This window comes from Myotis lucifugus, unplaced genomic scaffold, assembly GCF_000147115.1.
Source record: "Myotis lucifugus unplaced genomic scaffold, Myoluc2.0 scaffold_38, whole genome shotgun sequence".
In the NCBI taxonomy this organism is placed as follows: Eukaryota; Metazoa; Chordata; class Mammalia; order Chiroptera; family Vespertilionidae; genus Myotis; species Myotis lucifugus.
Window position 1 is genome coordinate 4,319,494 of NW_005871086.1, and position 25,918 is coordinate 4,345,411.

At 36.0% G+C, this 25,918-nt stretch overlaps 1 protein-coding gene across 7 annotated transcripts in view; it reads right to left on the bottom strand.

Annotated features, from left to right (window-relative positions):
* AQR (aquarius intron-binding spliceosomal factor) overlaps positions 1–25,918 on the bottom strand; it is an 87,577-nt gene that overhangs the window by 60,307 nt on the left and 1,352 nt on the right. For 3 of the 7 annotated variants that reach the window (XR_002828932.1, XM_023752898.1, XM_006087492.3), the window contains exons 2-12: positions 22,345–22,401; positions 19,111–19,151; positions 15,026–15,061; positions 12,081–12,201; positions 10,701–10,841; positions 8,948–9,016; positions 7,555–7,655; positions 5,049–5,125; positions 3,000–3,064; positions 1,787–1,903; positions 155–268 (exon numbers count right to left, since the gene is read on the bottom strand). Coding sequence is in view for 6 of the 7 variants with exons in the window: in XM_023752898.1 (XP_023608666.1) it covers positions 155–268; positions 1,787–1,903; positions 3,000–3,064; positions 5,049–5,125; positions 7,555–7,655; positions 8,948–9,016; positions 10,701–10,841; positions 12,081–12,201; positions 15,026–15,061; positions 19,111–19,151; positions 22,345–22,401 (939 nt within the window). In the remaining variant the exon portion in view is untranslated. Of the gene's footprint in view, positions 1–154; positions 269–1,786; positions 1,904–2,999; positions 3,065–5,048; positions 5,126–7,554; positions 7,656–8,947; positions 9,017–10,700; positions 10,842–10,973; positions 11,106–12,080; positions 12,202–15,025; positions 15,062–19,110; positions 19,152–22,344; positions 22,402–25,918 lie in introns of those variants that run through there. The other 4 variants (XM_023752894.1, XM_023752895.1, XM_023752896.1 and 1 more) reach the window with 4 other exon arrangements.

A 25,918-nucleotide genomic window follows, 5' to 3' on the forward strand; every position in this document is an offset into this window, starting at 1 on the left:
CTATGAAAGCAAGACATTTTTTTTCATGAACTCAAAGTTCAAAATGAAAACAGTATTAAATTAATAGCTATTCTATTTGTACTATGAAAATCACAAATTACTCATGGCCTAACGTTATGGAGCAGAAGCAAAGGCTATCATGCATTTCAATTACCTGTAGAGAAGTGATTCTATCATAGTGAATGGTAGTCATCTCGTTCTCTGTCAGAGCATTTCCAGTCTGGTCATTAATCTCGAAACCAGTATAGAACTTAAGCATGTCCAAAAGCTGAAAGGATATATTTAAATTAACAAACTGTGTGAACATAAGAGCAAGAAAGCATCAACAGACACTGTTTATTAAAACTAATAAGTCCATTTACCTTCTCAGAGGTGCTGAAAAATTTTATAATGTAAACAGTACAACAAACATTTCAGAACATACCCAAGCGTGTTTTATTTATGTGAGAATAGGTACGTACGTGAATAAATTAAGTCTATTTCATATACATGGTTTACTTATACAGAGAAGAACTTAGGCTCCAACCCCAATAATAAGAGACACTGATGATCTAATCCAGTGGTCGGCAAACTCATTAGTCAACGGAGCCAAATATCAACAGTTCAATGACTGAAATTTCTTTTGAGAGCCAAATTTTTTAAACTTAAACTATATAGGTAGGTACATTGTTATTAACTTAATTAGGATACTCCTAAGGCTTAGGAAGAGCCACACTCAAGGGGCCAAAAAGCCGCATGTGGCTCGAGAGCCGCAGTTTGCCGACCATGGATCTAATCAAAGCCAATCATTTCAATGGGGGGGAAATCAATCTACATGACTGCAAATTTATAGAACTATACCACTAGAGGAAACTCCTGAGGTCTTCTACTTTGGCCACCGAGAATTTTCTGAATGAGGGTTTTGGAATTCATGATAGGAGAATCTCATCCATGAGGGAAAACAGCAAGGTGGGGAAGGCTAACGATCTACTCCTCTCCTCAGTCTCCATGGCCATCAGGCTGTGCTTTGGCTCAATTCCTGCTGCTAAGCGAGGCCTGCTTCCCCTGCAGCAGCAGCAGCAGCACAGCTCATTAGGCTGCCTTTGCCCCAAATCTTTATTATTCTTAATTCTAATCTATGGCATAGCGGATAGTAGGATTTTAATATATGAATCAAATCACTGGGATTTAATAAGAAAATGAGAAAGAAAAAGGAATGCTCACAGACATAATATAAAAGAAGTCTTATAATATGTAAACACATAAAAATTGTATCTCTAACTATGACCTCATCAAAAGACAAGTATTAGAAGTTTGTTAGAAGACTTTTCTTCTGGATGACATTACAGAAAATGCAAAATGCTAACACTTTCATCTTCTTATCCAAGTTAACAAACAAAGTGTATACACATCCACGCTCTCAACTGCCTGGCAGCATCATCTCATGGAAGGAGGGCCATAGTGTTAGGGCATAGTTTACTTGAAATTAGTGCTCATCATCTGTTATATTCCACAGTGGTTATGTGGGACCACATCACACATAATTTAGTAAAATAATAATAAAATCACATGTGATTAGCAAAAAGTTATAATGTCAGTACTAGAGGCCACCTATACAGGAATGCATTCATTTTGTACATTAGGACTTGATTTTACTTAAAAAATGACTAATAAGAAATCTTCATTATTCAATTCAATATAAAGCAAAATTACTTTGTGTGATGCTCTGGTACTCCCAGTTTCATGGCAGAAAAAGGTCAATTCAGAAATAAGAGCAGTACGTATGTTCAGATACATCAATGCTCACCTGGGAAAAAAGATGGCCATCCTCTTCCCTATGAACAAGGTTGGAAAGGTAGCAGTGAACCAAAAGGTGGGAGTCGTCCAGGATGGTATTAAACCAGCGCCTTGTGGGGAGTAGGGCCTAGAAAAAATAAACACCACGGCAGTAAGTCTGCAGGTTTTCTGTAGCTGAAGGTGAAACTATTGATATTTAACTTGAAAGTGTTAATCACATCCAAAGTCCCCTCCAGTCGCCCAAAGACACCAAGCACAAAGCAAGGTCCATGTTGTAAATAAACTCGGTGTTAATATTTCTCAAAAAATACAGATTTTTGAGTTTGTTTTTTTTCATATAAAATCCTATATGAAATCCCAATATGTACTGTGTATAGGTTTAAAAATGAAGCTGCTTTGAGAAAACAGGGAGTGAGGAACCCTGAGTGGAGACTTCTTTTATGGTTCGCAACCCCCACACCCCCTCTGACAGTCAGCAAGGCAATGCTGCGGAACTGCCAGTGTGAAAACCACTAATCTAATCAAACACCCCCATTTTATGGTGAAGTTATTGAGGTCCCCAGAGGTTATAAACTAGTTACAGGCAGAGCTAGAAAGTGAATGAAGACCTCATGAATGACTATTAGTCTAATACTCTGATCCTCATGCCAAGAAACCACCCCACCTTTCCAGATAAGGAGCCGACAGAAAGGATTTTCTTTCAATCCGCTTCACTAAAGATGGACAGGAAATAAATTCAATCTGAAGGACACCAACTCTGTATCTGAGTTTTTCATCAAAATCCTTTACCTAATAGTATGAAATTTTCTTTTCTGAGAATCTTAATGAGAAAAATTGGCAATAGCAGCAGTATCGTTCTTCATCAACAATATTAGGCAAATTTTTAAAAGTGAGATTATTAAAGAGATGGCCACAAACCCATGATTTCAGCCACTATTGAGAACTCTGTGAAGAGGTATTAAAATGTGACAGAAAATAAACTGCCATTGCTGAGCTCATATTTAACAATTATACTAAATAATGTTTTTTCTACAAACAGCAGTCATCTGATCACTTCAAGGGTCAACTGCTTTGACTTTCTTCTCTGAGACACTCCGAAATAGGCATATTAAACTAAGGCCAGTTTGAGGTGATAAAAAATATTTCATATATAGTGTCATATGCATAATCTTAGCCGCCTTAATGATTATTACACGATAGAAAAGTCACTGCACACTTCTTACCTCTAGATCAATCATAAGTTCAATGAATCTTTCACAGTAATGAACTTTGTCCATAGTGACAGGTTCTAGATATAATGAAGAAAGCATGTTAGAATTTTCTTACTTAGGTTATTCTGTGTTACTAAATCCTAAAATTGGCAGTGATTTAAACAAGGCCACTTGTCTCTTATTCATCAGGATTGGACTATGATCAGAGTAAGGACCTCACATAGATTTCAAAAGAAGGCAGGCCCTACCCTTATGTTTAGCTCTACAAATATAAGAAAACAAAAAACCTAGCTTGGATCAGAAACACATTCTAAAAAGATTTGCAAAAATGTTTTAAAGTGTTAATTTTTAAAAATTTGTGAATGATTAGATTTTGAAAAAACCTGAGATATAAAAACTAGAAAGGCAGTTTTATATAAGTTCTCGCCCCACTTTCCTTGTCTTCACATGCTAATTTTCTAGAACTCCTTTCATGTGCATAAACACATGCATATATGTGCACATGTATGCATACAAATATACTATAGAATACATAGAAAATGGGTGGGAAAGATACACACCAAACCAATTAAAGGGATAATTTTTATGACTTTTTTCCACTGTACATGTATTTCTTTTGACATTAACATGTCAATGACACAGCAATAAAATGTTTTTAAATCACTCTTATTTTATACTATCCATGAGCATAATGCACTACTGTAAAAAACACATTTTTGTTGTAAATAATTAGTCTTGTGACATGCATATTTTCAGAGTACAAGGTTTTTCCGAATGCCAGAAAATGGTCTACCATTTTACTAGCTAAAACCATCCTGGCAAGATTGTTTCAATTAAAAAGGAGATAATTTCAGGGTCTCTACTGCTGCTCAGTCTAAGGACTCCCAGCAGTAACTAACACAGCACTAGACCTGTAGAAGGTACCCTGCAAATGCTTATACTAATTCATTTATTAAATTTAATAGAGGCCCGGTGCACGAAATTCATGTAATGGGGGGAAGGGGGGGCGCGTCCCTCAGCCCGGCCTGCGCCCTCTCGCAGTCTGGGAGCCCTCAGGGGATGTCTGACTGACGGCTTGCTCCCTGCAGGGAGTGGGCCTAAGTCAGGCAGTCAGATATCCTTAGTGCTGCCGCAAAGGCGGGGGAGGCTCCTGCCCCAGCTGCTTCTTGTATGCACCCTGGCCGGGGATCAAACCTGCAACCTAGGCATGTGCTGTGACCAGGAATTGAACCTGCAACCTTTTGGCGTATGGGATGACGCTCCAATCAGCTGAGCCACCCGGCCAGGACAATGATCATTATATATTTTAAAGTGTATACTCTACATAGTATATACTTACATGTTTCATCAATAAGTGGGGGCCACAATGGAGGGAAATCCTTCCTATTTTGTCTTGTACCTCATACCTCAAAGAAAATTCTCTTTCTCCCCAAACAGTGTTTGATGTCACTTGAAAACACTGTTCAGCACTATACTGTAAATACCATGTGGATAGGGTCTGTGACTATCTTGTTTACCACTTTGTCCTAGCTCCTTGTTCAGGACCAGGGTCTTGTAAGCAAGCTAAAAAAAATTTGCTAAATAAATGAACATTTCAATAACCATGCTGATGCCTTTAATATACGTGACTTTTTCATAGCAATCACAATACTGACTGGTAATATACTTGAAAAGGGTTATTACAATTATTTTCATTTAAAATCATTCTACCCTACCTGGTTTGGCTTAATAGAGTGTCGGCCTGCAGACTGAAGGGTCCTGGGTTCAATTCCAGTCAAGGGCATATACCTCAGTTGCAAGCTTGATCCCCAGTCCTCATGGGGTCAGAGCTCATGGGGAGGCAACCAACTGATGCTCTCTCTCTGTCTCTGTCTCTCTCTGTCTCTCTCTCTCTCTCTCTCTTCTCATTAGAAAAACCAATGGAAAAATATCCTCGGGTGAGGATTAACAAAAGAATAAAATAAAATCACTCTAAGAGCAGTTTTTAGAGTAAAGATTAGTAAATCCTATATGGACATCTAAATAACTTCACAAATAAGCTGAGTAAAAGAAGACAGTTACCGGAAAGTGGGACTGACTTCAGCACGGAGATAAACTTCTGGATGAGCTGTGAAAGAAATCTTCTTTCTTGATAGGCTCTAAAATCACATTCAGAACGACCAATCATTTTGAAAAGCAATTATTTCAAAAGTAAAAGATATTGAACAAGTCTTTCTTACACTGTTCAAATGTTTCATCTCTCTCTAAAATTAGGACCATAAACTGAACACAAAGCTTCCTCTCTGTATGCAAAGACAGCACTACATGAAGAGCCTCATCCCTGGCCTAATAAGCAACTAAAAAAGCACCTTTTTCTTCTTCAGGTAAAAGCTTTCACTTGTGACTCAAAGGTCAGGACAAGAAAGGAGTTTCCAAAATTTAATTTATAGTTTGTCCTTAACATTAAAAATCTACTTAAGGTATGTAGTTAAAATAAGATGAGCAATTTTATACTTTAAAATGCTTAAAAGTATTAAATATAGTAGAGTATTACAATGTCTAAAAATTAAATGTAAGTTTAAAAAACAATTTCTACTCCTTACTAATTTAAATAGCTAGTAGAATTAGAGGGTTCCACGCCAAATGGCTGAAAGAATTCAAAGGAACAGGGCAGAAAGGTAAGTTTGGGAGGAAAAAGCAATTAGTGTTGTTTGCTTAAGTTCATGGTAATGCATCCAAACAGAAGTATACAGCAAAGAGTTATACAAAGATAGGAAAATGTGGAAGTCAGGGCCAGAGAGATTTAAGGGTAAATCATATTGAGGTAATAGAAAGAGAGGGTTTTAAAAAAAAGTACTCAAATGATGCAAAGACATCATGTAATTAGTCCAAAAGGAATGAAAAAAAGCAATTAAAGGTGGAGAAAGAAAAAGGATTACTGCTAGGACAGTCATGTAGTAAACAAGGCAAGAGCACAATTAGACCAGTTAGCCTCAAAGAGACAGAGAAATAAACTCTTCAGAGTATGCGGATCCTTTCTCTGTGTCCTACTAATAGAACTCTCGTCGATGAATACTTGCTACCAGACTTTTATCCAATGGATAATAATTACTATTAAAATAACCCATAACCCTCACCTGCTTCTTTAATCCTTATACTTGATTTGTTTTTCTCCTTAGCATGTATCACCATCTCATATACTATATATCAGTAAGTCATCTGTTTATGGCTGTCTTCCCCAACTAGACTGTAAGCTCCACAAGGGCAGGAATTACTTTCCATTATGTTCTCTGCTATATCTCCTATGCCAGTGATGGCAAACCTATGACACGCATGTCAGAGGTGACACGCGAACTCATTTTTTTGGTTGATTTTTCTTTGTTAAATGGCATTTAAATATATAAAATAAATATCAAAAATATAAGTCTTTGTTTTACTATGGTTGCAAAGATCAAAAAATGTCTATATGTGACACGGCACCAGAGTTAAGTTAGGGTTTTTCAAAATGCTGACACGCCGAGCTCAAAAGGTTCGCCATCACTGTCCTATGCCAATGCTAAGAGTGAGGCAGTAAGAAAAAGAAAGAAAACTTGGATTGACAGCCTGAAGACTGTGGAGAAAACTGCAAACCATCCATGACAGACAGACTATGGACAAGAGGCAGGGAGAAGACCACTGGTGTACAGTAAACCCTCAATTTTGCAGACCTCAATTTAACGGACTTTGGATTTAACAGACAACATTTCCAGTCAGTATGTCATATATGAAATTTAACACCCTGTCAATCTGAAATTGCTTTTAACCAAGATTTGCTTATAATTAAATTAACAGGTTATTTTTTTGTGTTATTCATTCAGTTCTTTTTAACAAATTTTAATGAATAGGGCATATGTTGGAAAAAACACTGTAGTAATTTTGCCAACATAAATAAATATTATATATTTACAACTATAGTCTACATATTTAAATCCAAGAGTCACCACTTGTAAACAATGTTCAGCAAATGATTAGCATGTGATCACACTGCATTGTGCTTGGTAATTGGTTCTGTTGTTAAGTGCATGACTTTCTGCAGCAGTTGTAATGCGTGCCAGCACATGTTCCCACTTGCACAAAGCCACGCCCAGCCGTGTGCATTTGTTTCTCGCAGCGACGGCTGAGTGCACACATTTACCAGACCTATTCAGTATAAATTTAAAATTACAGTAATACATATAGAAAAATTTTCTGTGAAATTAAGCTTTCCCTACATACTGAATTTTAATGATACAAATGTGTCTAAATAAGTAAAAACAGGTAAACTAATTTGTTAATTTTTTCACATATGCATTCGGAAAACCTAATTTATTATATAATGGACTTTCAGCTTTAACAGACACCCCTTCGCCCAAATTAGTCCGTTATATCAAGGTTTTACTGTGCTTATCCCTCAGGTAGAGAGAAGGGAAAGAAGCAAAATGTGGTAAAAACACTTCTTAATCATTTATCTGGTTCACTAATATGTAAGGAAATAGCAAACCAGTCAACATCATCTAAGGCCCACAACCCAGCATAATAAACCAACAAGAATGAAGCTTTGGAAACATACTGTTCTCTCGCTTCTGGATCCATCTTTTCATCGTTCTTTTTAATCAAGTTCCAGAATTTTCTTAGCTTAGGTGTCTTTTTTAATTCTAATTCCAAGCGTGCCTGAAAGAATTATGAGATATTAAATCACCAGTAACCTCAAAATTCTCAAGAATAAAGATTAGATCAACTATTAGTTTTCTAATGTATGAATATAACAGAGAGCAATGGGATAAAACCTGAAAGCAATATGACAAAACCTGAAAACTAAGAAACGAATAAGTATATTTTTAAAAACTGTTCATTTCTAACACTTGTTAATAGAAAAAACTAAGACAAAAGAAAATGCCTTTTCTAGTCAAGATTTTAAGCTCAATAATCATTTAAATTCCCTTAGTTCTAAAATTAATTTCAGTTCAAAAAATAGGAGCATTAACATCTATGAGCAAGATGATTAAAAAAGTTTGAAAAATGAGTCTGCAGCAATAAACATAAAACATATTATAAGTAAACAGATATTATAAGTAAAAAGGTAATGTCCACATCACCATATTTTTATGGCATTTAGCAGTTTTTCACTTACTATTAATTATTTATATGTGTCTGTTTTCATCCCCATTAACTGGTACCTAGAATGAGCTTGCATATCCGAGTGTCTGCAAAAACACCCATGCAGGAAATGGAATCCTGAATAAAGTATTACACTGAAATTTGAGTTTTAACTTTACTCCCTAATTTGACTTTGATATCAGTATATATTTCTAATAAGGATCTGATTAAAAAAAAAAAGAAGTCATTGATATTAAACATGATCTAGACCTTCTCCTATAGCTGTATGTATATATTCCAATTAAGGAAAATAAAAATTCAATTCTGTATTGAGTCTCATCCAAAGACATACACTAAGATAACCATAGCCTGGCTGGTGTGGCTCAGTAGTTGAGCCAGGAGGTCACAGTTTGATTCCCGGTAAGGGCACATGCCCAGGTTTTGGGTTCGATCCCGTGTGGGACGTGCAGGAGGCAGTCGATTGATGTCTCTCACAACATTGATGTTTCTATCTCTCTCTCCCTCTCCCTTACTCTCTGAAGTCGATAAAAATACTAAAAAAGCAAAAGAATAACTGTATTTTGCTAAATTAAGGCCCTTCTATATGAGCTCAATAGATATTATCTTATATCACCTTATAGTACTAAAATTAGGTAAAATATACATTGGTTTATACATAAGAACTTTAAAACTGAAAAACTAAATCTATGATAAAATTAATGTATGGTAAATTAGATACATTTTTTTTAAAGCAGGAAAAGGGATTTTTAGCTATCATTTTATACTCATATTAAAGCTACATAGTCTAAAACCACATGCTGCACTTATAACATATATACAACTAAATTTCGAATTTAGATACTTACAGGCTGTAAGCCCATCCACATTGGGAGGGAGATAAGCTGCTGTACTTGACTTCGTATCAAGTCTACTTCCTGTTTAAAGCATAAATTAAACAAGTTTATAAACACATGAGCATTTTAACCTAAGTCTTCACATATGCAACATACGTCTTTTTAAATTCTGGGGGGGGGAAATGCGACCAATATTTTTAAATTAATGACACTGTAATATTAAAAAGTTCAATACTTTGTTTTAAAAGATACAGTTAATCCTCATTATTTGCACAATCGGTATCTGTGAATTCATCTACTTGCAAAAATGTATTTGTAACCCCAAATGCAACATCCTGACGTTTTCAGTCATTCATAAACAACGCAGAGCAGTGAAGATGTGAGTTATCCAACATGCATGTTTCTAGCTCTGCCTTCTCGTTTCAGCTCTTCTATAAACATGTGTCCTTTTCCTGGTCCACTTAGTGCTACTTCTTCACATTTTTGTGCCCTTTTAGTGTGGTTTTGCTATTTAAAATGGCCCCCAACCACATGGTTGAAGTGTTGTCTAGTGTTCATAGGCTCAAGAAGGCTGTGACGTGCCTTACAGAGAAAATGAGTTATATCAGATTTGTTCAGATGTAAGTCATGAGACATTTGCAATGAATTCAACGTTAATGAGTCAACAATATATATTACATAAGGTGTGTTTAAACAGAAACATATAAAACAAGGTTATGTAGTGACTGGTTAATGAAATGTGACCAGAGAGGCTTGCTGAACCTAACCCTATATTTCCTGAGGAGCAATGGCTCAGGTTTAGCTAATTCGGTGTTCACAGAAACTTTAAAGAACATAACTACCTCAGATCATGAGAACTGACCATACATTGAAAAATATAGAACATTTCAATAAGCTGGCTTTAAGTTAATTAAACCTAGCACCAAACTAATACTAATTAAATCTCATTTCTGTTCAGTTTTTGATAAGGAATCACATCTATTTATATTTGCTTTGTTCGGTTTAATAAATGTTAAAGATGTGAAAATGACATTAAAAGGGGGCATTATAAATCTATTTTTTATGCCTTTACAAGATCCATGTGAGATAGTACATGGTAACAGGTAATAACCATCCCTCTATCAACATTCAGTCTACAGGACAGGAAACAATCCCATGCATTCTCCTGCAGGGGTCTAAGTGCACATCAATTCAGAAGCACTTATCTTTAAATAAATAGGCATATACATTCAGATAACCACAGGAGGGAAGCACAAATAAAATATTTATTATTGTAAATATTTAATTTTTTACAAGATAATCTTATGAAGGGTTAGAAATGTATCATATACAACCCAAGAGATTTTCAAAGATCATCCACAAGTGCCCCTACTCAGTCAACTCAAAACGAGCCTCCTGCTGACCTGCCAGCCTGTGGTGAAGTATGACTGAGAGTAATGAAGGTGCTTCTGTCTGTAGCTATAGCACAGATCTCATCACTCAAAAGTCCTATTAACCAGGCTCTCTGCTGCTCTACCTTGGAGAATTTCAGTTCTCATTATCATTTTTCTTAGAGTCTAATAGAAAAAAGAGAGAGCAAGTCCAAATCTATGAAAAAGCAAACATCTTCTAAAATGGTTAAGAAGTGGCTGAAATAATTAAGCTGTTAGCATTATCCTCTTGCCCACTGCTGTGAATGAAGAGTTGCTACAGAGGTAAGATCATCTACAGTCAACTTAAAAGAACAAAAAAACTTGAAAGTTCCCCGAAAGTAAAGTCAAATTACCAAACTATTGAAGCAGTGATCAAGAAAAAGCAATAAGACTGTCTGTTCATGGAGTGAAAATTCACCATCAGTTTCAGCCAATGCTGCTTTCAAGATGCACTTGAAAAAGAATGGGAAGTGGTCTGGCTTCTTCTTGAAAGTCTGAGAAGAGAAATATAAAAATTCATTTTGAAATAGCTTGCTCACCTCTTTTTCTTCCTTAAACAAGCACTGGTAGACTTTTTAGGAGTCTACTTAAAAAAACAAATAATTACCAAAAGATTATTTGCTTACTTATAATTAACTAGAGGCCCAGTGCATGGATTCGTGCCCTCACAATTTGGGACCGCTTGGAGGATGTCGGACTGCCAGTTTTGAGAGATGTAGTAGTGCACGAAGCTGCAGGTGGCCAGAGAGGAGCCCAAGCCCGACAGGGTGCTGTGCCACTCCAGCTCATCCCAGCCCCCTGCGCCTGCTGCCGCTGAACCCGGCGTCTGGCACCCATTGGTCAGCTGAGCAGCGCTCCTGCTGTGGGAGCACACTGATCACCAAGGGGCAGCTCCTGCGTTGAGCGTCTGCCCCCTGGTGGTCAGCGCACATCATAGCGACCAGTCAAACGGTCAACCGTACTTAGGGTTTTATATATATAGGTGGTAGGTAGCAAGTCAAATAGTATAGGTTTCTGGACTATTGAGAGTTGCAGAAATCTTTGGCTAATACAATAATGGCTTTAATTTCTTTATCTTTTCTTCTGTGGATTATGCCTGTAACTACGTAGGCTTTATCGTTTCAGTAAGGATCTGAAGTGGTTTAAATCTTCTGATTTAAAAAAAAGAAACAGCATCTTCAGCAAAAATTATAGTGCTCCCACTTTAATTAATCTCAAGGACACCCTCTCCTTTTTTATATTCCCTCTTTACTCTTAACATGTAAATAATGTTTTTTTAAAAAACTTTTTAATTAATAGTAAATTAGTTTGAAGGAAGTATTGAAACCAAATGAAATCTAGTATTATTTTTTAATATATCTATTCTTTCTCTCAACATTTATTTTATTTTTTTTTTTTTAAATATATTTTATTGATTTTTCACAGAGAGGAAGGGAGAGGGATAGAGAGTTAGAAACATCGATGAGAGAGAAACATCGATCAGCTGCCTCCCGCGCACTCCCCACTGGGGATGTGCCCGCAACCAAGGTACATGCCCTTGACTGGAATCGAACCTGGGACCCTTGAGTCCGCAGGCTGATGCTCCATCCACTGAGCCAAACCAGTCAGGGCAACATTTAGTTTATTACTGGGTAAAATTCTGTTCTGAAAATATTATTTAGTACAGGTAAAAAGTTCTGCTACTTTGCAATGGCTTTAAGTGAACACAGTATGAAGTAACTTAAATCTGTTACCTCCCATGCAGGGACATTTTCTCTGAACTTCTCATTCACCATACAACAGATGGACATTAAATAGGCCTTGCTGGACACTTCCGGAGAATAATTCATCCAAAGGTAATTTTCAAGGTACTGGCTGTGAAGAATGAAAAGGCATAGGATATTTCTTTAGTTACTGACATTTGTAATATGTCATTCACCTAAAAAGCATATTATTTACAACTTTCTGAGAATATTCTGAATTTCTATTTGTAATTTGAGAAACTTTCACAAATTTACTTGTAATCTAGGTCACTGCTACTTACTACAAACTTATGTATAGCAAATGCAGCTTTGGAGAGTGCGAGTCTTATATTTCAAATAGGAAGACATCAAAGATTACTGACACGTAATTATCACCATGAGAAGATAAGGTCTGCCTTTACCTAAGTCTCTTTGTAGAGTAATAAATAAAAATATCTGACATCAGTTTTAAAACAAAATGATATGATGGGCAGTTTCAGAGAGAAATGTAATTGAGAATTAACATTGACTCCTATCAGAACCAAGTGACTTCCTAAGAAAGATACTTAACAATCAAGAGTCTTTGTAATATTTAATTTACGAGGTATTCAACATAAGTCAGTTTTCAAGACAACTGGCATTTTCCCCTCAAGATGCCAAAATTCTTATTTTAAGACCGTGGTGAAGTATTCTTAATCAAATTACATGTTTCTAATTTCCAAAACATAACTTAGTCATTTCTTATTCAGGGTAGTTATAAGCATCAATTACTGTACTGGGCTGTACTCTAAAGCAGCGGTCACCAACCTTTTGGACCTCACGGACCACTGGTTGGCGACCGCTGCTCTAAAGCACTAATTTTTAAAAAGCAGGATTTGTTGTTCCTACTTTAAATTATTCCACATGCATGACGTTTTAATCACTTACACCTGCATGTGCACGTGTGCATGTGTGCACACACACACAGACAATTAAGTGTTTTAGATTCTGCTATGCACTATAATTTTTCTATTACTTCTATGCTTCAAAGATCTGCTCATATTAGTATTTCCATGAATCTATCTTTAGCAATCCTTCTTGCTTAATTTGTGAGAACCTAGGAAGCTGGATAAGGAATATTTTACTCAAAATAATGGTCAAGGCTTCAAGTTAGAAACTAAAGTGCTCTTTCATAAATAAAATGCATGAAGAATCATTTCATTCCTTTCTTACAAATTTAAATTCTTTATTTCTGAATTATGTCCATTAGAATTTCTGTTAGCAATAGTCTGTTAATGTGTCTGAAATTTCTTTATTTCATGACAGTTTATCTGGTTATAGAATTCTTTCTAGATTGATAGGTTTTTTTCCTGTTTACTAATCTTACTCTATTATCTTCTCTATCATTACAATTGAGAATTTTATATTCAATCTATTTTCCTTCTTCCTCTTTGAGTAAGCTGTGTTTTTATTGAGAAGATTTTAAAATCTTCACTCTTTCTTTGCTGCTCTGCAGTTACTCTGTTCACAATTTGCATTGTCACATAGAAATTATATAAAAGTCCCTGAAAAGTAACCAGTTTTTCAGTTATTAAAAATCGTTCACTGTCATTGGTGTCTGCGATTTGTTCTGTTGCTTTCTCCTTTGGTTCCTGCAATGCTTTGGTATCTGATATTTGTCAGGACCATAGAATTCTGGTTTTATACTAACTGTATACCAGCATCCTCTTGATTTTTTTCCTGTCTTCTTGAAAGATGATATGATGGAAAGGGCATTATTAACCTAAGGGCCAGGTGGGTCCAATTCCTAGCCTCAGTATTTTCCTCTATAAAATAAGGAAGATCTTATTGGGTTTACTTAGTAACCTCAGTATGCTTTCTAGTCTTAACATTAAGTCTAAAATATTATAAAATTGTGGAGGGAATGTCAGATATCTCTCTTTATTATTTTTTTAATAGAAGTATTTCATTTTATATGAATAACCGTGCTGTAGTTACAGGGTATCTCTCCAAAGGCAGGTCCAATTAAGTATTGAATACTTAAATGAGATCAAGTATTCAATAACAACACATTTCTTAGGCTATAGTAGGTAGTCAACTTACTAGTTAATTCATAACTATAAACTTTAATTTCTCTCTGTAAAACTGGTAAGAACACCTACTTCCTGCCCTTTGTTTGCGAGGGTTAAATCATGTTGTGTAAGTAGTAACGGTTGTTAAAAGAGAGACTCTGACCTCCGATGCAGACTAAACCTCAAGGTAGCGTAGAGAAATAGAAAAATGAGTTCTGGCATCCCAACTCTGCCAATTACTTGACTGCATTATCTTCAACAAATTACTTCATCTCTCTGATCTCAGGTTCTTCCTCCACTAAATGTAAAGTATAATACTGAATTTGCAGGGTTGCTATGAGAGCTCTGTATGTAAAATATTTAACATTGTGCCTATCTAGTACAAGACAAGTATTCAATAAATGGTAAATATTCCTATCATAAACAACAACTCTGGCTTTTATTTCCAGCCTACAGGCCATACCTGGTTGAAATATAACCTAATTTACCTTCATGATCTAAAAATTGTACATTCTCTTTAGTCTGAAATATTTATAAGTGGCTAGGTCAGAACAAGGCTGCCTTGGTAACAGCAACTTAGCTTGGAAGGGGAAAAAATGGCTATAGAATGAACTCCAATTTACTTAGGCTGATGACTAGTTGAACAGAGTAAGAGTTCAGAAATTGCTCAGCACACACTATCTTAATTATTGAGAAACAATTCAAAATACTAGTTATAATGACAATGTAGCATCATCTTTCAAAACAAAGGATTTCATATACATATTCCAAAATAAGCAAATCATAATACAAATCTTCAAAATTTAAGATTTTCTTAACCACTCACAGAAATGTATAAAAAATTTATCTAAATGTTAAATCATACTGTCATATTTAACTTCATCAAAGTAAAGACTTTTAACTCACCTAAATTCCAAGAGCATTATCTTTCTGATGGCAAACCTAAAATTATAAAAATAAATAATAAAAATATTTAAATAGAAAATATAAACAATTCTGATTTATCAGTGTAGATGTATTTTGGAATCTTGTTTTAATTGACTCACATATCACAATAATCATAATTAGATATGCATTGATAAAAGCTAATTTTGCTTTTAGGTTTTTTGGTCTGTGTTTTGTTTCAGAGTAGTTTATTTTTAAAAACTGCCAAAGAACAGTAACAAGTTCCCATGTAAGAAACACAATCAACACCATGACATACCAGGATATAACAGAGATTCACAGCCAAATAATTCTAATCAAAACACAAATGTTCGTTAATATTCATAATATTGGATTGAAATTGCCAAATGCTTGCATGTTTCAATTTCTTAAAAATGACCAACACTCGTTCATTTAATATTCAAATAGAAACAAGAGACACATGTATATATCACCATGTCTGGGAATCAGACTTTTCACATGCTTTGTAGTCTTAACATTAAGCCTAAAATATTACAAAACTGTGGAGGGAATATCAGATATCTCTCTTTATTATTTTTTTAATAGAAGTATTTCATTTTATATGACTAAACCATGCTGTATTCAGGGTATTTCTCCAAAGGCAGGTCCAAAGGTCCACTAATTTAGTTTTATCATTTTGTATATTGGAAACAAAGTAACCAGACCAGGACTCTGCCACTGGAAAATAGCCTCTGGCTTTAAAAATTAAATGAATTATCTATATATATAAAACCCTAACATGCAAATAGGCCAAACGATGGAACAACCAAACAACCGGTCACTATGACATGCACTGACCACCAGGGGGTGCGCACGGAACATGGCAGGCGACAGCAGCAGGCAGCAGAGCTCAGAACATGGTGGTCAGGCCGCGGCAGGATGGTGGAGCAGGTGAGCGGTGGCCCCAGACCAAGGCGGGGCGCCAGTCGCTGTCATCGGGGCAAGCCTGTGGTGGTTACCGAAAATTCTTTGCTCCCGCACACCGCGGTCCCGTCCGGCGCTCACACCTGCTGCCAGCACTGGCCCCGCTTGCACCCACTGCAGGCGCCAGCACTGCCGTGAGCAGCAGCTGCCGGCCTTGATTGCCCCTCAGAGCTTCTCCACCTCCCCCTGCTCCTCAGGGGCAATCGGGGCTGGCAACTGCTGCTTGCACCCGCTGCTGGCGCCAGAGCCACCACTCGCACCTGCTGCTGGCAGAGAGGGGACGGCCGTGGCGGGAGGGGCCGGGCGGGGGCGTGGAGGATGTGCTAAGACCCGCCCTGTGCCCACCGTAGCCTCATGGCCCACAGTCCTTCCATGGTGCACGAATTCATACACGGGGCCCCTAGTGAATATATAATATCCTAAGAGACCATTACCCTGTCAAAATCTTATTCCACCAATTTCTGATCTCTTAAATAGTTTCTCTAAGTAAGCAATGTCATAGAACTTTAGTGAGAGAGAGATGAGGGTTTTTACTGTGTAAAAGCACCAAGATAGAACACTGCCAACGTACTGGCTGCCAGAGCCAGTCAGTCCACTGAGAGATACAGCCACTTATGTGACACCCTCTAGATCTCCAGCTGCAGACATTTCCCTTTAATTGCAGACTGGACAACAGAACTCACAAAGTGCCACTTTGCACATAACTGCAGCCTCCTGTGGGATCGGGCCTAAACTGGCAGTCAGACATCCCCCTGAGGGGTCCCAGATTGGAGAGGGTGCAGGCCGAGCTGAGGGTCACCCCCCCCCCCACACCGCCCCTGTGCACGAATTTCGTGCACCGGATCTCTAGTAAGATATATTTTATATCTTACAAAATGGGTCTAGGACTACAGATCATGTCAGAAGCCATTTAAAGATAAGAATGAAAAGCTAAAAGTAACAATAACAAATATAAGTAATTTAAAGGATTTGGGGATGGTTATGTTTTTTTGTTACCAATATTTACTGAAAGCATGTTTTCTACCTCTGTTCCAAGAGTTTAACATGAATTTCATTAAATCTTCCTAAAGTTGAGTAATTTATGTACTAAAAATGGGTCTATTAACTCTATTGTTAACTGGCTCATTAAATTTGATAAGGAAAAGAGGTGCGTGCAAAGGGAACTTCTGTTGCTCCTATAATTGTCCCTGCTTCCTTTCTTGGGCTATGGTTGTGTGAAAACATGAGGTCTGGAGCTGTGGAGCCCCCTTGCAACCACACAGGGAAAGCCAACAAATATATTGTTAAAAGGCCGAGAAGGGCCTGACATGCCAGACTTCTGGTCTACCTACTTCCAGATTTATTATTAAGTAGATGATTGTTAAGTAAAAAACAATAATTGTGTGCAAAAGAAGCCAGGTACAAAGGATTACATATTGTGTGATTCTATTTACTTGTAGTTCAAAAACAAGCAAAACTGAACTATAGTGTTCATTTTGCATATTTATGTATTAAAATGGTAAAGGAAAGGGGCATGCAAGGGCTTCTGGGATGCTGACAATTTTTCTTTCATTTTTACCGTGGTGGTGGTGGTGGTGGTTATGCATTATAATAATTCAGAAAGTTATACATTTGTTTTATGCTCTTTCCTATTATATTTCATAGTAAAGGGATTAAAACATTTTAAATAAAAATAAATGTAAACACTGTCAAAGTAAATTGTTCTACAACTCCTTTTTTTTTTCAGTATAAAAACCACTTGGATGAACTCCTAACAGGATTAATAATCATAGCAAAGTGTGCTGTTTCAGCATCCTAAAGGGCAGTGAACCCTGTCCTAGTTAAGAACAGAGTTTGAATAGAGTCAGAGACAAGAATTTAATACCTGGCTTTGCCTGTAACTACTAGGAAACGACTTGGGCTGGTTACTTGACCTCTTGGTACCTCCTTTTCCTCACTCATAAAATGAGAATAATGTGACTATCATAGGGTTATTGTCAGGATAAACAAGCTACTACTGTATATGCAAGATGCTCAGAATAGAATCTGGCAGATAGTAAGCACGCAAGAAGTAACAATTATTTTTAATACTGTAAAATCACACAAAAATATGTTAAGACAAGCTTGCCAAATTTGATAATGGATAGCAAATTTGATAACAAGTTTCCACACTAATCCAAGCCATCATTATCTTGAACCCAACTACTATAATATTCCCCTAACCAATTTCCTGCCTCTTATTTCCTGCCTCTTATCCCCTCCAAATTCGTCTTTAAAAATATTACCATTGTGCTTACAACTCTTCACTGGCTTCCCCTTACTCCTCAAAAATTCTTTAGCAAGGTCTCTGGTCCTGCCTATGTCTGCATGCTCACCAAACAACTGAAACGAAATAACTAGTCTCTTGGTTCTGCTTTACAGTATTTAGCAAAATTTACTTCATAAAACTCAACACATGAAAAATATCAAATCTGATATTTTATAAGGTTTGTGACATTCACAACATAGATGCTTCTATTTCAAATTTAGTCAATTATCTTTTTAAAATACGCACTGGGAATTTACAGGTGCAGATATGGAAATATACCCAAGATACATTGTTTTTGGTGTTGGTTCTTTTTGGCATGATGCTGAATGGTATGTAGAATATAAATTTTTTCTTGTTTAAGAAAAATCTGGAGTGGAAGTAGACTGGAACATATATACAGACAAATAAACTGAAGGTTAAGGGATAGGAACAAACATTTATTTATATTTACCCCCTTCTGTATATTGCTCAAAAAATTTTATTATATATAAAATACATATTTTATTATTTTATATTTAACTATTATGTACATTTTACTTTTAAAATTTTTAAATAAATGTTTAAAAGATTAATCAGAAAATAAGAAAGTTAGTACTAGTTGAATTGAAATAAATAATTTTCATATTTACTCTCCCTCACATTCCTTCAAAAACAAAATAAACCCTTATGACTCTTAAGCAGCTAGATTAAAGTTTTCTAGCCACCATTTCCCTGATGACCAAATCAAAAAAAGAAAAGAAAATTCTAATTATGATCACATTCAGTTAAGAAGTTAGGGTAAGATCCAAGTTAGTCCCATCTAATCCCTATATATGAAAATTAAACTCATTCCTACCTTGATTTGACAATCTCTTTTTCATATATATCTTCAATGACCTGTTATTAAAAATATAAAAAATGTTTACTATACCAAACAACATTTTTTCAGACCCTAAATAGTTTTCAATTACTGAGAATTACACAAAATATTTTGGTTTAGAAAAGCCATAAAATATTATTGCCATTGAAATAATACTTAAGAAATTTTTCATAATCCCATCACTTTCTTCAAAATGTAATAACAGAAAGCAAAATAGTAGGAAAACATAAATAATAAAAAGAGCCCTAGAAAGAATCATTACAATTACGTGTTCAAACTTAAGTGTCCTTTGATGGGTGATTGGATTAAAAATGTGATTCGGCCCATGTTTCTCAGTGGTTAGAGTGTTGGCTCCACACTGAAGTATCAAGGGTCTGATTCCCAGTCAAGGGCAGGTACTAGGGCGCAGGTTTGATTCCTGGCCCAGTTGGGGCACGTGTAGGAGGCAACCAATTGATGTGTCTTTCTCACATCAATGTTTCTCTCTCTCTCTGTTGCCACCCCCCCTTCCACTCTCTCTAAAAATCAATGAAAAAATATCCTCAGGTGAGGATTAACAAAAACAAAAAACAAAACAAAAAAATGTGGTACGGCCCTGGCTGGATGGCTCAATTGGTTGGAGCATTGTTCCATATACCAAAAAGGTTGTGGGTTCGATTCCTGATCAGGACACATACCAAAGTTGCAAGTTCAATTCCCAGTTGGGCGTGTATGGAAGGAAACAGATCAATGTTTCCCTCTCACATTGATGGTTCTCTCTCTCGCCCTTCCTAAAATCAATAAAAACATATCCTGGGTGAGGATTTAAAAAAAAAAAAAGCGATACATACATATATATGTAAATACTACTCTTCGATAAGAAAGATGAAATACTTCCATTTATGACAACATGGATGGATTTCGAGAATATCATGGTAAGCCAAATAAGTCAGTCAGAAAAAGACAAAAACCATGATTTCACTCATATGTGGGATATAAAACAGAAAGCAACAAATGAACAAAGAATACAAACAAACAAAAACCTCATAGACACAGACAACACAGTATGGTGGTTAACACAGGATAGGGGGTGGTAGTAAAATGTAAAGTGGGTCAAATATATGGTGACAGAAGAAGATATGACTTTGGGTGATGGACACACAATGCAATATATACATCATATATTACAGAAATATACACTTGAAAGTTATATAACCTTATTATTAACAAATGTCACCCCAATAAATTTAATTTAAAAACAATTTATTTGTATTATTTCTAGGGAAAATAGAAGTTTATAAGATCAGGATCTTTTTTAAAACTTAATTTTAAAGTGCATAAATATTAAAAGTCTCAGTCTAATGTAAACTGTGTTTCAAAAGTCAGAAAGAAAGAAAATTAAAAATGTAAAGATATAATGGAAGCAAATGCTATTTGTTACACAGTTTTTCAAATACATAATGATAAAGCCTCAGAATTTCTATTTTTTTAGGTTAGGGTAGGCAGAATAGTGTAATACTTAAGAATTTAGGCTCTGGAGTTGGAAGCCTGGTTCAAACCACCCATCTCCACTGCTGATGGCTAGGACACAAAAAAGATATAATACAAAGTACCCCATGGGGTTGCTGTAAATAAGACAACACATGCAAGGAATTTAGTACAAGTCCTGGCACATGGTGAACCTTTAATAGTTATCAGTAGAAGTAATAGTAGCACTAGTGATAACTGAAAAAAAAAAATTCCTACTGGAATTTCTTGGCTGGTTTGGCTCAGTGGATAGAGCATCGGCCTGCAGACTTAAGGGTCCCAGATTTGATTCCAGTCAGGGGCACATACCCAGGTTGCGGGCTTGATCCTCAGTGGGGGGCATGAGAGGGGCAGCCAATCAGTGATTCTCTCTCATCACTGATGTTTCTATCTCTCTCTCCCTCTCCCTTCCTCTCTGAAATCAAAAATATTTTTAAATTTTTTTTTTACTTCCTACTGTAAAATTATGAAGTGCTTTAACATGGTATAATATATTATTTTATGGTAACTGTAATGTCTTTTAACTGCTCAGAGTATATTTGTTAAATAAATGTGGGTGGTGGAGGGAGACAATGAGGCAAGCAAGTCTTATTCAATTTATATGAGATTTTCTGTTATTGCTTTTCTTTTTATCAAAATTCAAATCATATAATAAAGTGAAGGGCATAATCTTCCTTAAATACCAACCTGTAATAAAGTTCTTCTAAATAGGCATATGTAAGTTCATCTGGAATTATTACTTGTGTTAACTAAAACAATCTGGATATAAATTTAATTTCTAAGAAAAACCCCAACAACCTAAATATAATTAGGTTAAACTCAATCTAGTAGTGTCATCAAGATGTTTTTGTTATTAATAAAAAATGTTCCTAGGAACCCCCATACCCAACATATAGAAACACAAACATGTATACAAACAGCATATAATAAGAGAAAGCAACCTTCTTGATAATTAAGAATAACTAATATATGCCATGTATATTAATATCTTACTAATGAATAAAATGGGGTTGATGACAAAACAAAATATATTTAAAATATTTAAGCTTAAATAATGTCAGAAATTTTGGGTTAAGTTGGACTAAGGGTACCTTAAACAACACAATTCAACTTATAATGGCAAAGCCTAAAACCAAGTCTTCATTACATGTTAAACGGCATGTAAAAGGTCAGCCCTATTTCATTTAAAGACCTCTCTTTAAGAACCTATTTCAATGAGAGCTAATTCTACATTTAAGAATTTTTTCCTTTCATTAAGTCCATTCCTTTCCTTATTGACAATTACTGGTCTTTAGTCATCTACCTTCTACATTAAACTCCCACTTCCTCCACCATTATTAACGATCTTTATCTCAGTTCACCAACCTAAAAATAAAAAACAATAGATTCTAGTCTAAATAAACTGGCAAAAAGTTGTAGGAAAATTTCTGCATTTTTACAAAGATTTTCATTACATTGTCATTTATAATAATGATAAATTTAAAACAATCTATGCATCTTAAACAGGAAAATCCACATATATTTTTTTAAAGCTTAAAGAAAATTCAACAAAATGATAGTAGAGGTTATCGCTGAGTAGTAATTTTTATTTTCTTTATGTGTGCCTTCCATATTTTCCAAATTTTCTAATATGAATATTAGTTTGATAATTAGAAAACTATAGTTTTAACTTTTAAAAGTATGTTGCAAACTCAAAATGCTTACCTTTATATCAAAAGGTGATTTTTTCTTGATATGGGGAGCCCAGTATTTACATGCCAACTGCAAAAGTAAACAGTAAGTCAGACTGATACCATAGACTGACACTGAGATCTCTCACTGACAAGCTGTTTCTTAACAGGGCACTACTGACACTGCGGGGCAGAGTAATTCTGCCTTCTAAGGGTCTATATGTGCTTGCAGGCCAGTTCACAGCCTTTGCCACAAACCACTAAATGCCATTAATGCCCTGCACTGCAACCTACCACTGTGATTTAAAAAAACATAACATACTTTTTAACCACCCATAGAGAAACAACAGAGCAAAGTGAACAACCTTAGTCAAGCATCTTCAGCCAGGTCTAGAAAGATTAAGTGAGCTGCCCAATAGTACAATGAGTTAACAGTTGAACCAGTACTGAAAACCAGAATCAAAAACCAGAATCAAAATCTTTGGGAATATTAATTTATAAAATAAACCTTTAAATTATTAGTACAAACCCATCCACACCTAAACAAAACCTTAAAAAAATTGTAGTCTATCAGTGGGTTATTATAGAGAATAAGAGTTGGTAGGTTAAAAAACAAAAAACAACCACAAAAAAGAGTTGGTAGGTTATATTTCAGCATATGAGGTTTTACCTAGAAATTGTGAATTTTAATATATTTACAATGTATCCAGTTACTTAGATGAATTGTATAATAAGAAACAACATGGTCTTACTGAGATACTGTTGTGTTGTTGTTTTTTTAAAAAAAGAACCTAAGCTACAATCTCTTCAAAAAATAGAAAACTTTGGCAATGACAAAGATTCAGTATATTTCTAAAACGGTTCTATGCTGGAGGCACTCAAATTATAGCTGATGAATGGATGAATGACATAAAATCTGAAATGTTACCTCTTCTATGAGGCCTTCTTCAATCCTACCTGACGATGACCAATTGAGTCTTCGTTCTCTTCATTTTATAAATAACTCTATTATAGTCTTGTCTTTCTGTATTATTAATTATTTGCTTGCTTATCTATCTTTCCTGCCCACTTAATTGGAACACTTAAGAGATGGGACCTATGTCTTCTTTGCTACTACGGCTAAGTTTCTATCACAGTTGACACACTTAAAGGGCCTCCCAAGCAGGGAGAACATTGAGCCTGAGAAAGTCTCAAAAACATTACAGTCATACCCCACTCATACGACACTTTCCAAATTATCTATCACCTTCCAACCCAAAAGAAAACACTTTAGCCCCGATTATTCTGTGGTATCTCACTTCCTCATTCTGCTCTCTATCAGCATCACAAAACTCAGCCATCTTTTCCTAACATCATACCATTAAAAGAACTGAATCTAGCCCGGCCTGTGTGGTTCAGTGGTTGAGCTTCGACCTATGAACCAGGAGATCATGGTTCAGTTCCTAGTCAGGGCACATGCCGGGGTTGTGAGCTCAAACCCCAGTAGGGGCATACAGAAGGCAGCTTATCAATGATTCTCATCACTGATGTTTCTAGGTCACTCTCACTCTCCCTTCCTCTCTGAAATCAATAAAAAAAGTATTTTTTTAAAAAAGAGAACTGAACCTGATCTGTTTTCTTGGATTTAGGGACTTCCAAATAAATATGTAAATCCTATCATCTGATCCAAACTGTTTACTGTACGTCTCTACTTCATTAAAGATCGAGCAAACATTTATTAAGCATCTATCATGGCTTTTTTTTCTAAGTTTCTCCTTTTCCTTGGGGTCTAACCTGTGACCTCTCAGACATCTCTACCTCCAGGAACATACTGCCCTTCCCCACACTCTCTAGTCTCATGTAAAATAGGAATTCTTCCAATTCTCCACTTAGTATAGCTATGACAGCACAGATTGTTAAAAATAAATCTTGAAAGATATAAAATAAGTAAAAATATAGTGGCATAAAAAAGGTCAAAGTTTAGATATCTAATCTTAAAACTAAATTTTAACCTCTACATCTCATTCATTCACTAATAATTTAAAAGCACCTTCTCTGGTCAGGTTTTGGGGGTTAGGGGGGGAGGAAGCAGAGGAGCAGGACCACCTAACGTCCTCTCTACCGAGAACACCTATTTCCCCACCTTCCTATTAATATTTTAGACTCCATCTCTAATGGCACTTTCTCAATGAGAAAATTCTTTCCTTAGACAAGTGTAATCATTTTAAATTTTATTCTCAAAGCACTTCCCTCACATCACTCTTCTGGCATTTATCACACTGAATTATGATGACTTCTTTAAGTCTCTTAGTCTCCATCCACAGACTGTGAACTCCCTGAAGACAAGGATCACATATGATGAATCTTTGCAGCCTAAGAGCCCAAAACAGTTATCTGCCAAATGGTAAGCATTAATGTTTGCTATCATGGCCCAAGACTGCTGAGAATGATCATTCCTCTCATCACATCTTAATGCGCCAGTATGTTCACTCATTAATTCATTCCCTCATTCTTTCAGCAAATACATACCCATCACACAATGTGTCCTAATACAACGCTAGGTGCTGGCACTGCAAGGGGAGTAAAGCAGACATGGTCTCTAGCCTCAGTTCTCACAATCTACAGCAGGATATGGTACATAGTATATGCTTACAAACAACATTCTGTAGGACATCTCAGTCAATCCTACAGTTTTAAGTACCATCTTGAATTAATAACTTCAAAATTAATATTCAAACCCAGAACTTGCCAACATGTTCTGGATTCACACATTCAACAGCCTTGTCAACACTTTCAATGGAATGTCTACAGGCATCTCATACTTACCATGGCCAAAACAGAAATCTTGACATTCCCCACTAAACCTTCTCTTTTCCCAGCCTTCCTCATTACAGTAAATGTCCAAATCGTTTGCCCAATTGTTCAAATTATGTTCAGTTTGTCTCTTCTTCCATCCCTCCACAAACCTACTGCCTCTAGTTTCAGAGCATATCAGTCTACTTCAATCTTTAATAGTAGAGGTGATCATCATTATCTGGACCAAACGGTAACCCTATTACTACTTTTGCTCTCCTACCCCCATTCCATTAATTAATGTGGCACATTAGCCACAGTGATCTTTCCGATAAATTACTCACTGGATTGCAATTAAAATCTGTATTTAGAATAAAATCCAAACTTTGTACCTCAGCCTCCAAAACTGTATATGATCTGGTCCCTACACATTCTCTGTCCTCATCTCAAACCATTCTCCCTCTTACTTCTTGTTTGCGATCGTGGCTTTCTTTACCTTCACACGGTAAGACCATTTAACTTGCTATTTCTTGGACTGTTTTCTGCTCTTCCCAAGACTATCTCTTTTTTTTGCACTCAGGTCTTAGCTCAAACGTCACCTCAGAGAGGACTTTCCTGCCTTTCATACCTCACCGCAGTCCCTGTCACAACATCTTGTTTCATTTTCCTGATAGCACTTACCACTGTCTGAAACTATACTGTTCATTTGTCCAGCTCCTGCCTCTAAAATATAAGCTCCATTAAAGAAGGAAACTAAGAAACGACTTTTACTACAAAAAATGCAGGTATATGAAAAATGGAAGACCAAATCTAGTCTCAAATGTCAGTAAACGCCT